This window comes from Podarcis melisellensis (genome assembly GCF_964234715.1).
Source record: "Podarcis melisellensis genome assembly, chromosome: 7".
NCBI lineage: Eukaryota > Metazoa > Chordata > Lepidosauria > Squamata > Lacertidae > Podarcis > Podarcis melisellensis.
The window spans coordinates 44,556,252-44,575,033 of NC_138539.1; the positions used below are offsets into that span (position 1 = coordinate 44,556,252).

The following is an 18,782-nucleotide window of genomic DNA, read 5'->3' on the forward strand; positions in this document are numbered from 1 at the left end:
AAGTCTAATGCTATATCAGCTAGCATCAAGAGACCACCATATGAGACTCTGGGAGTGAGGACACAGAGTCGAAATATTAAGACACTAGAAGATTGTACTCTACTCTCATTAGATGGAAACTAATGTCAGTGCTCACGTATTTCCAACAGAGCATGAAGATTCTGTAGCATCCAAACTCCCTATATATAATATTAATATTTGGCTATTAGTTTTGATAACCTGTCAAAATTATCATGGAATTCTTTTTAACAGCTTACATTCCAGGTATTCCTGATAGAGCATGTATATTCCCTACAAGTTTAGGGAAGCTTTTAATGTTTAATAGGTTATTGCATTTTAGTGTTTTGTTGGAAGCCACACAGAGTGGCTGGGAAACCCAGCCAGATGGGCGGGGTATAGATAAATTATTATCATTATTATCATTATTACAAGTTAACTTATTCTTGAACTTCCAGGCTTTTAACACAGACATAAAAAAGAAATAATTAAACCACTTTCCAACATAAATGAATATACATCACCAAGCTTAAATACCGTATGTTTCTGCCTGTTCACATTATAAACTTATCAAGCGGCACTTACTAAGCATCAAGACAGCTGTGCCTGTCCAGCCATTTTAAAAGAAATGTTAACTGAACGCCCACTGTCCATCTACGTTTTCTGTTTTTCTTCCAAAATTCCCATTAAGAAAATAGATGTTCTCATGAAAATTTCCAAGGGAAAAAAAATCTTCTTTCATCAAACAACACGAGTTAGCAAACACTAAAACAACACGAGTTAGCAAACACTACACAGAAGCCATTGTCTCATTTGAATTTTCATAGTAATATGATTTTTCATCTTATTTTTGGCACAGCACTGATTCTTTTACACATTTCAAATTTGTCCTCTTGTTAGGATAACAGGGTACAAAGTACACCTTTCCAAGGGCAAATTCGCTTCCCAAACTGCCGCATTACTCCAGTGCAACTGAGGTTGTACAGTCTTTTGGACTCTTATTTCTGCTACCTGGAAGCAGGACAAGCAGCAGCAGACGCGCCAGGGCTGCCATCGTTATTATTAATATCACACTGATATCTCAGCATTCCACCCAAAGGAACCAGTTGATCTGGGTCTGGGAGTGCTTCGGCTCAAAGCTGAGCCCTTGCTTTTGGGTTAATGTTTGGAAATTTCCATCTCGTGGACCCATACTTCTCCCATCCCAAATCATCCACAAATCACTTTTGCATCTTGGTTGGGGAGAGCTTGAGACAGAAAGGGGAACGTCTCACTCTGCTTGCCTCTTGCTTTTACTACCCAACTTCTGAGACTTTGCTTCTTCCCTGACAATGAGGGATGGTACTGCCTGTACAGGTGCACTCAAAGGCTATTAGAGGTGCTGTGGCTTGGAACCTCCCCCCGCTCAGCTTCTTCCTGCAATGCAGGGAGGTACCATAGCTGGGATCCAAACCAACTTCAAAGTGATCCCAGACAGGCTCTGTGATTTCTGTATCTGTCTTTATTCTGGAGGACTTACACAGGACAAGCATCAGGGGGTGTGGGTATTTGAAGGAGACTCCTTCACACTGATGTCGAAGCTTGCTCTCCCCAGGTGCCCACCACCAAGACACTGCTGTCTGGTGGGGGGGGGGTGCTATCAGATCTGCTGAAGGTAATATTGCCCTCAACTAAACTGACCAACACTTCTGATAGATCCTCTGGGATCTCCTCCTTGTCTCCATGCCTAACAAACTGATCTCCAGTACAGCTCCAGGCAGAGGCATCTCCAGTGCTGCACTACAAAAAGAACAACAACAATAGCAGTAGTAGTAGCCAGAGTAGGCTTTCTTCCACCACTAGTGCTGCCAGCTTCAGAGGTGGGCTGCAGATCTACTGCATATCATTGCTGTTCCTGCCTGCCATAGTAAATGTGCATGTGAGTTTGGGGGGTGGAGAGAATTCAATGGCCAAGTGTTACTCTGCCACTGCCATTGCCACTGCCAACTGAACACCATAGACAAGCTCAGAATCCTTCCAAAGTGTCCCACTTCAGCTTGGGATTCATCCAAACCTGCTGCACTCCCAGAGTATTAACTCTGCCTTTATAGCTTGGCAGGTATCTGGGGTGGGGTGGCCAAATAAATAATGGCTAAGCAAATAAATAATGCTTAAGCAAGGCTGTTGAATTTATATACAATGCCAAACCATACTTTTAACAAACACAAAAACTGTAGCTTCACATCATGGTTTGTTGTCAGAAAACAACCCATGGTTTGTCTAGTGGGGCGGGTTCAGAAGTCCAAACAATGTGCTTCAGTCTAATGGAGCCAAGCCTTAGTGTTGTGTGAACCAGTCCAAGAAAAATCAGAAATTAAAATAGTTATCTGATTCTCCCAACATAAGTGGGTGTTTCATATACAACTGAACTGAAATTACTGTGATACTGTGTTTGCTGAAAAGAGAAGTAATGTTACATAAACACTTCATTATTGTTACTTCTATAGTTTCTATTTGTACAGATTCTCCTATGTATCTATCATCACTTTTATGCCTCAAAGTCAAAAGCAAACAGTAACCCCTTTACTTCTGGACAGGGTAATTTCATCTCAGCTCCCACATATAGCAAATTTATTTCCCAATGCTTTTTCTAATGGACGTTTTGAATGACACAGGCATGTAAAGTGCTGCAGCTATATTTAGAATAGTAACTAAGCAAAAGCTTTTCAGGGCACAATGATGCTGTGCTGTGGTGTTACACTGGTTCAGCAAACCAGCTCAGATAAGCAAGAGGGGTTTTTTTTGGGGGGGGGTTCTATTTATACACACCAAAAGGAAGCTATTCCTAAGAAAATATACTGCATTAAGCCTTTCCCTGACATGACAGCTGATGTTACTGGGACACTAGCAAACTCCAAGTTTTACAAAAATGTCAACACAGCTGCAAGTGGGATTTGCCCCGTACTTCTTTGCTTCCCATGTAAATTCGGCAATAGAAGAAAGTAGGACTAGTAGATATGCACATTCTTAGTCTAAAGATGCCATAAAAGCTTCTGCTGTCTTCACTATTTACCTGAAGCCACCAAGTTTTACTACATTGATCATGGCATGTGCTTTCATGGACAAGGGCGTACTTCACTTGATGAATCATTATCAGCAGCATCTCAGAGGATGGTTAAGGGAAAAGGTTACCTATTTTAATTTGCTCTAGTATGTAGGGAACGACCAAACAATTTACTGTGCTACAGAAGGAACAGGTCTGTCTTAAAAGTAGAGTTCATCATCAGATGTTGCAGAGTTATCTTTTTAATGTATGTTTGAATTCTTAGAAGATGATCTGCAGTAAAAGTTCTAAGTTGTCAGCATAGCTAGCATGACCTGTGCATGTGCTGCCAGGTTACACAAAAAGTGTTTTTGCTAACCACTAACAATGAACCTTCTTTTTCAAATTAAATAATTCAGTATCATACTACCAGGTGCAGAATTTACCAACATTAAAATACTTCTAGATCAGGAGTGGGGAACAGGATCTGATGGGTGGGCTTTATCTGCCCTACCCAATGCAGAAAAATTGGCAGGTCAGCAGGTTACCCACCTGTTACTTGATGTCAGGAGACACAGTGGAGTATTCATCTCTACCTGCCTGCTGCTGCTGCTGCCACCTGCCCACTCACAGGTGAAGTGCACAAGCTGCTCTGAACAGCACTTTTGAGCCGCTGATGAATGGAGATTAAATCCTGCTACCTTGACTGCATGATCCTGTTCCATGTCCTCCAGTGATGTCAACTGATAGGCAGATGAGTGTGCTTTGAGAAAAATGGCCTTGCAAGCAAATTGGACCCCCTGCATATATCCTTTATCACATTGATTTATTTAGACAATACAATACAATACAATACAATATAATATAATATAATATAATATAATATAATATAATATAATATAATATAATACAATACAAATGACCGCAAGAGTATTTGTGCTCACTTACCAAAAAACTGACAAAGCTAGCCCCAAAACTCATTAGTGGACTATGGTTTCTGTAAAGGAAAAAGAAAAAGGTAAAATTACTACTTGTGTCAACATTCCGTATTACTACTTGGGTGGAAGCATAAAAATATGATCAAACATCTTTGAAAAGAGCCAACATACACATCCAACAGTTTTAAAGTTGTGCTGGCGGGGACTATTGTTCTTTAATTTTCAGGATCACAATAAAGACCTGTTCTATAAAATAATCATTCAAAATTCAGATCCATGTTCCACTTTTACACAATATACATGGATTTAATACATTTCCAGGATTTTCAAAATTCGTAGCATAAAATCAAACTCCAGATTGTATTTTTAACTAAACATAGAATACACACTAAATATGAACGAATTGAAATTGACTACAGTGGTACCTCGGGTTACAGATGCTTCAGGTTACAGATGCTTCAGGTTACAGACTCCGCTAACCCAGAAATAGTACCTCAGGTTAAGAACTTTGCTTCAGGATGAGAACAGAAAATGCGCAGCGGTGGCACGGCAGACCCCTTTAGCTAAAGTGGTGCTTCAGGTTAAGAACAGTTTCAGGTTAAGAACAGACCTCCAGAATGAATTAATGAATTCTTAACCTGAGGTACCACTGTATATGAATTTATTCCAGCAAGGAAAAGTTCTAGTCTGAAAGCCAACAAATAATAACAAGAGAAGGAATCAGGTTTGCAGGCAGATGTTTCTTTGGCATTTCCACCTGAAATCACACTGCTATGAAGCATCAAGCTATATTTTTGACAGAAAAGTGGCTTGCTCATTAATGGTATGATCGGCTACAATGAAAATTCCAAAAATATCCAAAGTTCTCCTAAAGAACAAATTTCCAGAATAATACCATATAGAAAGCATTACCATTTTTATCCTAAACACTAAAAACACATAGATAATGAAGGAAGGACCCCCATTTCCCAACAGCTGGTGTTATCAGGCACAGGTGACAATAGAGAGTTCCATCAGGCTACATAATTTCTATGACACAGAGCTAACAACCCTTAAACTCCTTCTTTCTATGTATACCCAGAGGTAAAGCTAGATAATTTGGGTCCTTGGACTTAACGCTCTTGGAGTGCCTTTCAGTTGATCACAGTCACTCTAAAAAGTACTCGTCACTTAAATTTATTTGTCTTAAATTGCCTTTTATAGTCATTGCAGAACTACATCTCAAAACTAGATAGCCCTTCTAATCTTAGCTTGCTGATTTGAAGTTATCATGCTGACAGCTAATAAGACAAACTGATTTCAGTATAACCAAAATATAGAAGGAATGAACTGGGAGTGTTGCATACATTAAGTAAATTTAAACAGTAAATTGCATACTTTCTACTCAGGCGTGAACAAAATATTTAATTGCCACAAAGTTAAGAAAAATTAACTGTTTCCCAGGAAACATAAATCTATTCCACAAGAGACCACATGAATTTTAATTAGCTGCCAGCAATAACAAGTCCCCCACCCCCAGGAACTTAATTAGGACACAAAATAATCAGATGAACAAAAGAAATGCATGAAAGGTCATCCTTCATTACTTCATCTCTCTCTCTCTCTCTCTCTCTCTCTCTCTCTCTCTCTCTCTCTCTCACACACACACACACACACACTATGCAAATTCATATACCCAAATTAGGTATAGAATGTACAGTACTTAAATCTAAACTTACAGATAATCTTGGGAGGGAGGTTGCAAAAGGGAAAACAGACAGAGGGAAACTACTGTTTTGCAGCCATTTTCAACAGAATGGTCAACTTTGGCCTGATCATGGCACTCAGCAGCTAGATTTTACTCTATGCCAAATTTCAGATAGTTTGGACAAATGACCTGGAGCTTATTAGCATTCAGCACTTATAATTGATTAATGCCCTTTGATTCCTTCACTGAGCCTGTATAATTTAAACAGAATTCAGAGTGAAATGGAATTCAGCTAGCATGCTACTGCAGAAACACGTTAACTGACCCTTACATGTATGTGCTACTTCATTTAAGATGTACTGTATATGATCGCCACATCATACAATGACCACTGTGCTTTCCCTTCAACTGTCTTCATTTCATCCAATTCCACAACTGGTTTCTGCTCTAAAACAGCTGTCTTTTTCTGTCTCGTTTCAATGCGTGGAGTTCAGTGTTGCACTATGTCAAACATTCCATCTCTGCAAGCATTTCAGCTCACCAGACAGCACAATCCTTTCCCCCCCCCCCATGTGCTCTTCTGTAGGTTCTCCAACCCCACCCAGAGCCATGGGGGGCACAGGGGGAGGAGAGAGGAGAAGAGCCCCACTCCCCAAGTGGAAGACCTTGCACTCAGGTTCTGCTGATGGAGCTGTTGTCCAGCGGATCTTTAAAAGAGAAAGAAAAAGCATGCCTCCCGTCAGTTATTTTTTCCACAGCTACGAGCAGGGTTTGGGGAAAAGCAGCTCATATTAATATCTTTATCTTTTCCAGCCTTTTTGATGGTTTTCGTTCAACACTATTTTCTTGATAAGGCTGCATGCCTTTGAACTACAGATCTCCATAATGGGATTTATTGGCTAGAAAAGAGAGCAATTCCATATTGGCTAATCCTCTCCTGAAAGGTGGGGGCACATGAGGGATGAAAAGAAAACACTAATACAATATAAGAAACACTAGAATATTAAAGTAATGGTATTCTTACTACTCATTTTTACAAAAATTGGGCAGCTATTTGGAAACAGGCAGCTTTCCATCATGCTTAAACAATCTCTGTAGAATTGGGCAAATAATAAAACAACCTACAAGCAGAACCTGCAACAATTTGTTGCAGTGCTCTTGTTCATTTTTCCAGCCATTTTCCAGGGCACTCCATTTCACTTCCACTCCTTCCCACCCACCTATCTTTTTTGCCCCCTTAGCAGAAGTATTGAGTTTACAGAAGTACCAAAATTCCCCAGAGGCAGGGTAGGGACCACTAATACCTCTCTCTTTTTTCTCTGTGGCCCCTATTTGGCTAAAAACATGTTGTCACTCCCTAGCAGAGTTTGCTATTACAGTGAAGAATGCTGTTCTAGGTTTGTTTGGGGTTCTTTTTATTTTATTTTATTTATGAAACATTTCCTACAAAGAACCTCAGAGATTTCACGTTGCAATAAAAACACACATAAAAGGATGTATATAAATACAATTGCAATGTAATACATGTAACTGGCTAGAATAGGTCTCCACATAGAGGGCTTGCTGAAAGTGTTTCGTCTATAAAAAGAAACTCCTGAGAAAGGATAAACCTGCATCTTTCTTACACTTATTTTACTTACATGATCGTAGCTTTGCTGGGTGGGGAGAAATAAATAAATATATGGAGAGCGGAGGAAGCCCACTTGCCATTTATTTGGCACAAAGCTGTGATCATGGGCATACTTGGCTTTGGGAAGGCGGTGTGAGGGCTCTGGACTACAGCTGCAGTTGGCAATAGTCTTTTATCCACAGATGTCCAAAGCTTTTTAAAAGACATCAAAGCTTTTTAAAAAAGAGGGCTGCCATGAACCTCAGCCACAACTTATACTTATCTGAGGGAGTTTTCTCCTTCCATCCTCTTCCCCCATTTCCTCTACATAATGACCAGACTTGAGCACCAATTATTTTCAGAGCCCTTCAATGAAGAGAAGCACCCCATTAATTCCAAAAGGGAAAGCACACTTATGCAAGCAATCTCATGTGTGCAAATAATGCTTTCTTTGTTGAAATTAATGGTTCTAGCATAAAACAACAGCAAGTTTTCATGTAAGAATTGGACTCATTCGGTAACCAATACTGCTGCTACTACAATTCTTTAAATTGTACCAAATGTTTATTTTACACTCTGTTCATTTCATTTTTCATTACATTACATTCTGTTCTCAAAGTTACAGCTCACTAACACAGAACAAAAACCAGAACAACCCTTTCAATCTTTATAGAGGACAGAACTCAAATTAGGTATTTGTTGGATATAAGCAAGCAAGGAGATTGGTGTACTAGCTTCTTGGCAGAAACAATAAGCTCAGAGGGCTAGCAAAGAAGCTATACACTGAAAAATCCAACAGGTATGAATTAATTAAATCCAACTACAACTGAGCTCTGGGAAGAGAGTGAGGTCTAGCTGCAACACAGAAGAACAATGATCTATTAGTAACACAGGTGTTTTCGAGCACAATTTGAAGTGTTGCTGCTGACCGTTAAAGCCATAAACAGCCTCGCCCCTGTATACCTGAAGGAGCATCTCCACCCCCACCGTTCAGTTTAGACACCGAGGTCCAGTTCCAAGGGCCTTCTGGCAGTTCCCTCACTGCAAGAAGTGAAGTTAAAGGGAACCAGGCAGAGAGTCTTCTTGGTAGTGGCACCCGCCCTGTGGAATGCCCTCCCACCAGATGTCAAGGAAATAAACAACTATCTGACTTTTAGAAGACATCTGAAGGCAGCCCTGTATGGGAATGTTTTTAATTTTTGACATTTTGTTATGTTTTTATATGTGTTGGAAGCTGCCCAGAGTGGCTGGGGCAACCCAGTGAGATGGGTAGGGTATAAATAACAAAATTATTATTATTATTATTATTATTATTATTATTATTATTATTATTATTATTTATTATTATTATTATTATTAAAGATTTTAACTTGTAAATCCCCCAAAGCTTTGGTTCTTAGTTCTAATACTACCATGGTGATGAGTTAGTAAATTCTTGTTCATTTTTATAACTGTCAGTTTCCATTTCATCTTCCTAACTATTTTTGCATTTGCTGACACTCTTCATTTGCTTTCTTATACTGTATCTTCTCTTTTCATTATTACTCTGACCCCCAGCAACCATGTTAATGGTACGTTTCACTCTTACACCAATCAACATTACTAAATTTGAGTCCTCTTCTTCTTTTATAAAGCCATCCATCTTCAGCTCCTTGACAGCATGCATCCCCTCAACCCCCATTTCAAGCACACAAAATTATCCTCTGATCTGTACATTCTCCATCGGGATATGGAGCTGTTTACTCACTTTGTTGGCAATGACAGTGACAGTGAAAGAAACAGATGCTGTACAGTTAAGGTGCAATACTGAGCAATGACAGGAATACAAACGGGGATGCAATTTTGGAGAGAATAATGGAGGTAAGAAAAGAATACTTGTCAGGAATTAAAAGGTGTGAAAGACAAAAAGCAGAGCCAGGTGTGTTTCTGTCACTGCTAGGAGACTCTGATGGAGTGAGTGAGTGGCAAAGGCACTAGATAGCTCAGGTGGGAAGAGCCAGACACTCAAAACTACTTTAATTGAATGTTTCAATTACTTCTACACTTGTTTTGATGCTCAACTACAATTTAACAAACCTTTTTACATTATTGCATTGCCCCAAACTGTCCACTATTTCAGTCAATTTAGAAGAGGCTTAAAGCTTTGACACACCTGACATGACACTGAGAAATTTCCTATGAACATGTACTTTAAGTGACTGTTCTACACAAGTAGGGTTAATGGACTAGTCCTAGTTCTGCGAGGCAGCAACCTTGGTTCCAACTCTCAGAAGTCTCTCCCTGTTACATCACCAAAGGTCCTCACCCATATGTTCAAGCTTCCCGGAAGGGGGGGGGGATTAACTTCAAGGTTACAAGACTCTCAGGCTAGAAGTGGTTGGAAAAACTATAGGAAGAGCAGTAATTGACTAGCTCGGACAAAATCACATCTCACAACAAGGGGTGACATTTTTTTCAAGTAGTCAATACTGTTACTCTGGATGATCACTCTGGATGATACACTGGGTCTCCTCCAAACCTGTAATTCTGTGCCTGAGAAGATAGAATGAGTAAGATGAAGCCTGCCAAACTAGTTCTTTTGTAAAGGTATTAGCTTTGGCTAACCAGTTACCGGTAAGTAAGGTAAAGGTAAGGGATCCCGGGATGGTTAAGTCCAGTCAAATTCAACTACGGGGTGCAGCACTCATCTACACTTTTCAGGCCAAGGGAGCTGGTGTTTGTCCACAGACAGCTTTCCGGGTCATGTGGCCAGCATGACTAAACCGCTTCTGGTGCATGGAACACCGGGATGAGTGCCAGAGCACACGAAGGAGGAAAGCCACTCTCCGTTTATTTATTACCCCCACCAACCTGCACAAAGCTGCAACCACAGGCTTACTCAACTTTGGGAAAACAGTGTAAGGACTCTGGCAGAATCCCAGAGCTCTCACGGTGTTATCCCAAAGCTGGGTAAGCAATTACTAGGCTTTGGGAAGGAAACAGGAGGACTCTAGGACCCAGTCAGAGCCTTTGCACCTCCTTCCTTAAGCTGGGCAAGCTGCTCACTACTTTGCAGAGGGGAGCAGTTCTGTGGGTTCCTGGCTTTACGCCATTTTGCTTATATTCCCGATGGCCAGGAACCCAACCCACCACGTAACATGTGAGTTAGCTGTATTGCTATTTGCCATATGCAAAGAGGTCACTCAGTTGCCATCCCACTTCACTTGGTTGAATGCCATGCCATCCTAGGATAGAGTACAATGAGTAAGTATGTGAAAGTGTTGTGTGAGAGTTTTGAGTGATTCTGGAAGCTGGGGACAGAGAAACATGTCTTGCTCTGAGCTGGACTTGAGGCTCCCCTGGAAAACTGATGGGAAAGCAAGATCTGTTGAGGGTGTTAATGTTGTGAACCCCTTCATCTTACGTTCAGGTGCATATATATGTAAATATAAAATGATATATCCTTAAGACATCACACTCACCACTGACCATTCCAACTCTGGGTAAGTGCACCCCTAGAAGCTCTTGCTGCTTGCAGACTGGGGTAGGATGCAATATACAGCAAGAAAGAATTGCAACAATTATTATACCATTTGACTTGCAGTATTCTATATTCTTCATAAATCATCTCTTTCCTTGGGTATAAATTTTTCTATTCAGAAGGTAAGTCAGAAAGCCCCAGGCAAAAACTACAAGCAAGCAAACAAACAAACAAACAAATAGGAGAGCATGGATTCTAGGAAAACTGTTCTGTGAAATCTGCTTTGTGTCCTATCTTCCATGCAGCAACACAATTAACAAATGCTGGAAGTGATTAATACTTTCTATAATTTCCGTTACAACTAGCTGAGAGTAGGCAGCAACTAACGACAGCCACCCCCAAGTCATCTTTTGATTTCCCTTTCCAATTACTAGATCCTGGTTTGCATTAACACCGATTGGATCATCTATTCAAATAAGATGCTATTTGCAACACCCTGAAGCAGTCGCTGAAACTCTTTAATTTCAGAGGAGAAAACTGAGACATCATTTCTTTCTGCCACCATTTCTTCCTGTTAGCTGGGCTCTTCTAGTTTCTACCTCTGAGGTCCACAGAATAGAGGAGAAGGTTGTTTGACCTATATTCATGGTGCTGGTAGAGTTATACCACATGTTTTTTCTCAACTAAGATCAACTGAAGGATTCCAATTTCCCACTGGTATATACAGTACTTTACTATCCACTTATCTAAATATCAGAATAATTTTGGAACACATATGCCACTTCCCACATCTCAGCTGTTATTGCTTCCTAAAGTCTGTCCTAGAAGTTAAGGAAAGGATACACAGACATACACATATGTTCATGAGTCAAACTTTGATGTGACAAAGATATCTGATATGTTCCTGATTTGTGAGTAGACAGGTATACCAACTATCAGGAGCAGCACTCCTGTGACTGATTAGTAATGGTTTATGCAAATAATTTAGATGTTTTATCTGAAATTGACAGAAAGCATAATTATGCTGTTATAGTTGTTCTAAAACCACATATACCAGTTTAAGATCAGATTAGTTTCCTCAAATGAACAAGTTAATATGAAATACAAGGTGAAACAGCTATTTAGACTCAACTCTGCAAAACAACTTCCTCAGATAATAAATGACCCCCCCCCCCTCTTTTTGAAGTACAGGATTCTTGGAGTGTTAAAAAAAAGCACTGATTTTGATGCAGATTCAAAGTCTGTCAAACCTGCATCCCATCCAGCTGGCACTGCTGCACACCAGGTGTTCAATACCCAGCTGTGTTTACACCTCTTCCATGGTAAAAGTCAGGACACAGTCAAATACCTGCCAGGATACAAAATGCACTGAAGTATACATTTGCCACTCAAAAGAAAAAAAAGATTACTCTTTCATACTTCAACTTGCCTAGAGCTCAGTCTTTGCATAATGAAGATCACAGGAGAATAATTACATGAACTAGTCTCATTCTTTAAAATCTTAAGAAATCTATTTTGTGCAATAGAAACAGCAGAAATGGAATGCAATGTATGATTTTTCTAGAGGATTTTTTTTTTGCTTGCTAGAAAACATTTGCTGAGCAGCTCTATTCTTAGTAGAGCTTCCTCTAGTAGTTGGTATGCTTTAAACACACGTATTCAGTACAATATGAGGCCAAAACAACATCCCCCAAGTAAATTGAGGCCAAAACAACATCCCCCAAGTAAATTGAGGCCAAAACAAGTCATGGTTTGTTCCCCCATACACTCCCAGTCCTGTAGCATCCCTTGCACCCATTCTTCCCAGTCCCGTTACGATTTTGTAAAGCTGGTATACTATTTATAACTTGACAATGAAAGTTTCATGGGGGGGCATGTAGGGGGGCATACTTATACCTATTTTGCCTGCAAGACCAACGACGGAGACTAAAATTTAAATAACATAAACTATATTAATATAAAGAGATTCAGTCAGCAGCAGTCATGAGATCAGCAATAAAATCAGATTCCATTCTTCTTCTTTGGTGATCACTCATAGCAGAGTAAGAATGTCTTCCATAAATACGGTTTTAACAATGAATCCGTAAGTGACTGTAGAGGCCAATTCTGGATCTACACGTCCTTTCACAGTGGGGGCACTGGTTTCCGGGCAGGAGTTGATCACTGATGAGATCAGCAATAAAATCAGATTTCATTAAACTAGCTAGAAAGAGGAGAACTTTCATTCCTGTCTGAAAGCTGCAATGATAAGCCCTCGACAAACTGAAGTAAATAGCGGGTTCTAAACTGAATAAAACTAATAAAGACATATAAAGACATTTCCTTTTTGAGATAATTGTTAAAATCTGAATGGGATGGTTCTGAAGACAAAAAAAGGTCTTCTGCAAGAATGTTTGATCAATTTCAAGGTCCCTCTAACACGGCAGCTTTACTGAAGCTGAGCAGGTTGTCAGTGCCTGAATGAGAGGTCACCTAGGAACCCAATATATATTGACTTGAGTTATATATTTCATCCCTCTTGGACTATGTATGTAACAAACAAAGCATGTGATGCAGGAAGGCTGACAAGTGTATTTTTGCTGGTTCATGCACTACAAAGAGGAACAGGAAGGACTAAGCATAAACTTAACAATTTTATGCTGAAATAAATCTCAAGGACTTCAGCAGAAAACACTTCCAAGTGAATGTTTTAGAATCAGGACATAAGGATATAATTCTTCACATTTTACCAAACTTTAAATGTACCAAAACTTACTTTGGCTAACAAAAGTATCTATGAAACTGTACACTGGGAAAACAAAAACATACTGAAGAGGGTGAAATGGGGAAGGAAAAAAAGTCAACTAAGCAGATAATCTGCTCTGCTGAACTGAAATAAAAGAGTGTAATAGAAGATGACAGTATTCTTCCCCCAAATGCTTGCAGGATGCAAGGAAATGCTCTCATTAAGAAGATACACAGCATTTGTGCTTAAGCTTCTCTCTTTTCAGCAGAATCTAGGTGGAATAAAAAGAACTACACTGATGCTATCTTAGTCATGCTAAGAGAAAGACTTTCTGTGAAAGACTGGAGAGTGAACTGGGAGGGGAGGGGGGAAATTGGCTCATACAGGATGAAGAGATGGCACTGTAGTTTATGCAGGTGGCAAATGGCTGATCACAGGCCTGCTTACCTAGGTGCAACACAAGCACTAAACAGGGCTTGCAGGGAAGGACAGGCACTATCAGTAAGCAGAAGCAACAAAGCTTCCTCAGAGCAAAATAGGGCAGACGTTAAGCATGACTGGAGATCCCAGAGACAATACTTTGAGACAGCCATCATATTAAGGAACTGGCAGGGGAATCAGCATCAGCTAAATCAATGTGAGATAAATGGTCACCAAAGCAAGATTAGCAAGCAACCTTATGAGAATTTTCTTCATTTCAAGAAATTAGTCCCAACTCTAGAAGCACTGAGGTCGTAACAGCCTCCCCCACTCCTGTTCCGGTGTCTCAAACACAGAAATACATTTCTGTGATCAATGAATGGACTTGAAGTACTTGATGCAAAACTGTCTACAAAGCCAGATGAGAGGGTGCCTGGGAATACAATTCCTTAAGAGGCAGAGAAGGCCAAATACAAATGTAACAATAAGTACCACTTCAAATTATGAGAAACCACATTGAAAACTGGTTTGACAGAGGACAGGAGACCCAAGCTGTTGCCAGTCAACTTTTGAGTGAGGTAGGGATGAAGAGTATGGAATTCAGGAAAGCGTCATAAAGTGATAGAAGGTGGTTAATGATCACCAGCAGTGGCATCTCCTTGAATAGTAATACTGCTAGCTAGGTTGGCAGTTCAAAAGCACACCAGTGCAAGTAGATAAATAGGTACCACTGCAGTGGGAAGGTAAACAGCATTTCCCTGCGCTCTGGCTCCTGTCACAGTGTTCAGTTGCACCATAAGCCGTTTAGTCATGCTGGCCATATGACCCAGAAAGACGTGGGCAAACACTGGCTCCCTTGGTCTTAAAAGTGAGATGAGCACCGCACCCCATAGTTCTTTGACTGAACTTAAGTTCTTTGACTGAACTTAACCACCCAGGGGTCATTTACCTTTTACCTACCTAATACTGCTAGCTAAATGAATTGTAGAAGGTACCACTGAGTGCCTAGTTAATGTTTCCTAGACACTGGTGGTGCTCATTGGTGAATGGGACAGGGGCTAGAGTTCAAACAAGGTCAAATGCAGCTGTTTTCCTGACCAGGATTAGCAGTACAGCAGTGTTTGAGCAAGTACAAAGTTTCTCATTTTCACCACTGAATCATCATTAGCACTCCCATATATACAAAAATATGTGTATGCGTGCACACGTGGGGAGTAAATTTTTGTGTGGCAGTACTCACTGGTATGGAGGACCAGCATCTCCCTTTTTGCTGCCTGTGGCAGCCATCTTGTGCAGGCACCCACAGCTGGTATAATATACTGATATAATATACCAGCTCCTCATTTTTTACACCACCACTATGCACACACAGGCTTCCAGGATATGTTGCATTACTACCAGGCAGTGTGGAAGTAATAGGAGCAAACTCCTAGGGGCTGAGGGGTCTTTGCCACCCCAATAAAATATTTGAGGGGCTGGGCCCCTCCAAAGTTGATGGGCATTTCCATTCAGATTGTGTGTGTGTACCATGTCATGTGATTGATTTTGCAGGGCAGGGTTTACCTGCCCCCCTCCAAATATTTTATTCAAGTTGGCACCCCTGCTGGAAGTTTCTACCAATTCCCATTTTATAAGTTAAATATTAGGGAGTAACTATCCCTGAAGCCCAACAGATATTTCGCAGTGGGGAGACAAGTAAACTGGGATGAATGTAAGAAATGCAGACAAGGAAATAAAATGAATATGTAATTGTGATGTGAAGTCTAACCATAGCTGTCAACTTTTCCCTTTTTAAAAGGGAAATTCCCTTTATTCCGTATAGGAGTCCTCGCAAGAAAAGGGAAAAGTTGACAGCTATGAGTCTAACAATTTGTGGGCAGGTCATGAGGTATCCACAGCTACTGGAAAGTTCACGCAACAAGGCAAAGTAAGGGAGATTAACTGTAAGCAAACAAATAGGCACCAGTGGCTGTAGTGAGAGAAGAACTAGTTGATTCCCAGCAGGAAAATATTTTGGAAAGATTGAAACAAAGACCACCATGCAGAATTTCAATTTTATTGTGAAGGGGGTCATCATACTGATGTCAAAGTGGTACCCAGGAGTATTATTGCAATCTACTTCATTTAGCACTTATTCCAGAGGTCTATAAAATTGATTAAATTTTTTATTAAACTGTTGGGGAGGAATATAAAAACTAATGAGAGTGGAGGAAAAACTACTGAAATGAAACCAACAACTACTGAATGTGTGAGGTAACACAGCATAGTGAAAGTAACCAAGACACAAGCAAGGGGGGGAGGAACCATAAAAAGACTCTTATTTGTTTGTGGGGAAGAGAAGTTATGTGGCTTATACTGAAATACTGATATCCACCTGGCTGTTACATACAGCTTCTACATTAGTACATTTCTCTAGAATTGTCATCTTCTCTTCACACCATTTTCATAGAAGATCCAGTTTGGTTGACAAATCATTGTATTATAGAGTGATTTTAGCCTTCGCATGTTTCTCACACTCAAGTTGTATCACTTTTTAAATTACAATTTAAACCCAAATGCATTACCAGTCAACACTAGTGTGGACAAGCAAAGTGCTACTAAGGCTTTTCAGAACACCTATTCCTTTAATTAGAAGTATCCTGCTTGCAGGTTCTGTCCCTTCATTACTTCCTGCCAAGCATACACAGCTCTTGTTCCTAGAAATAATTGTCAAGATTACTTTAATTAGTTCTTTTCTCTCACTGTTTTCTTTATTTCCCCCCTTTATTTTATGTAAAATTGAAAAGCGAATTATGAGAGGAAATCACTGATTAAAGTCCCTATCGGAACTGATAATAAGGAACAACTAAGTGAAGCTGCTGAAGCAATAATTAAGAAGTTATTTATCAGTAATCCCACTGCTACACTCAATAGGAGCCAAAAAAAGGATCAAAGCATTCAAGTAGGAAGCTTTGGAAGAGACCTTTGCTTATGAATATATATTACAGAAAGATCGTAGTCAAGGGGAATAGCATTGCTGGGTAATGTACGACTGTATGAAGTGCAGTCTTTATTTTAATTCTGCTTCCCACTGACTTCAGTGTGACTGAGGCATTACCTTTCTGTAGAACTCTGATGTGGAAGTAACAGTAGTTGCAGACAGTGCACAACTTTCCCCCCACATGTATCATTACCAGGATAAGACCAGCCACCACAAAGCAGCACACTGGGCACATTCCACCAAAGAATTGCCACTGTGCAGTCTCTATAAACTCTCATGGTTTTTATACAATCCTCCACATATACTGTATATGAATGAAGTTCTATCAGCAGCAGTGTTAGTTAGGTGAATGGTGTCCAGTGCCTTCCTGGACAGAAAAAGCAACCCCCTTTCCACCACTGCTTAACCACAGTTTAAAGATCAGTTTTTGCTTTTAATGCCAATGTTGTGTCCTGATCTGCTTTTAGTGCCAATGTTCAGTCCTGAACCCCATGAAGTTATTAAGCATCTTCAAGTATGTGCAGAGTGGCTTCTTTCTTTCACCACTAACCACAGTTGATTGTCACATATATCTGGGTCTAAGCATTCAAAGATACAGAACACTGGGGAAAAAATCGAAAATACAGTGGCCTGAGAAAAGAAAAGATCAGATCATGATCTGGAAACGGTTAGCCCTCAGTGTATACAGTGGTACCTCGGGTTAAGTACTTAATTTGTTCTGGAGGTCCATTCTTAGCCTGAAACTGTTCTTAACCTGAAGCACCACTTTAGCTAATGGGGCCTCCTGCTGCTGCCATGCCGCGGGAGCACGATTTCTGTTCTCATCCTGAAGCAAAGTTCTTAACTCAAAGTACTATTTCTGGGTTATCAGAGTCTGTAACCTGAAGCGTATGTAACCTGAAGCTTATGTAACCCGAGGTACCACTGTAAAACCATTCTGCCAGCAAGTTTCAATAGACACCTGCTAAAAAAAAGGTGCATTAGGTGACACAGGGTGTGACTGCAGTGACGGGTATTGCTCCAAATAGGAATTAAGGCACAATTGGAAGGTGTGATCTTGTTCAGCAGGAGATGCAATAAAAGCGAAAGACGTCATTTATTTAATTTGGTATGTGGGCAACCCTTCCACATATACAGGAAGAGCAAATCCCTCTGAACATGCTCAAGGCTATTACCTCACACATCCCAGGGCCAAGTGCGGGCATTAAAAAAACAAGCTCAAGGTTGAGCACCAGCGAGGGCCGAGTTCTAGGTGCAGCAGCGAGGGCAGCAACGCCAAGCACAACAAAGGGAGAAGGACAAGTGGCGCACATTGCTAGGGTGGCAAGGGAGAGAGGAGCAGGTGGAGGGCTTCTGGCGGGCGAGCCTCCATGCACCCAAAGGCAACCCTAACGGTTATCATTCCAAAAAAGAAAAGCGGGCCGGGGGGGCGGCTTAAATTTAGGCTGGAGATCCGTCGCTTCTCACGTGCCCCCAGTTTAGACTGCAAGGTCCTTGGGGGGCCAGAGAGAGAGAGAGAGAGAGGATGGCGGGTACCTGTATTTCCTGAAGAGCTGGTCGGACTCCCGGAAGCCGTTGTTGAGCAGCATGTTGATGCCGGCCAGCGCCAGCTCGGAGTCCTCGAGGGGCAGCGGCGCCTCGCCGGTGCCGCCGTCCTGCTCGGAGCCGGCCATGGCAATGGGCAGGTGGGAGACCCGCCCAGCAGGCTCCGTCCTCCTCCTCCTCCTGCACGGGCGCCGGCAAGCGGAGAGGCTGGGCTAGCGCAGAGGGATATAAAGACGCGCAAACAAAGCCGAGGCTCGTTCCCGCCGCCCTTCGCGGCCCCTCCTCCCTCAGCGGCAACCGCCCGCTCTCCCCTTCGCCGGCCCGACGCGAGTAGCGCAACCGGTTAGCTAAGGCGACTCCGCAGCCCTCGGAGCGAGGGCTTGCCGCTGGCGCGCCTGC

At 41.2% G+C, this 18,782-nt stretch overlaps 1 protein-coding gene across 1 annotated transcript in view; it reads right to left on the reverse strand.

Annotated features, from left to right (window-relative positions):
- The window catches only part of TTC39C (tetratricopeptide repeat domain 39C), a 41,275-nt gene extending 22,557 nt beyond the window's left edge, over positions 1-18,718 (reverse strand). The window contains exons 1-2 of the mRNA XM_081919185.1: positions 18,375-18,718; positions 3,968-4,016 (exon numbers count right to left, since the gene is read on the reverse strand). Coding sequence (XP_081775311.1) covers positions 3,968-4,016; positions 18,375-18,511 — 186 coding nt within the window. The 5' untranslated portion in view covers positions 18,512-18,718. The remainder of the gene's footprint in view (positions 1-3,967; positions 4,017-18,374) is intronic.
- Between the last annotated feature and the right edge of the window lie 64 nt (positions 18,719-18,782).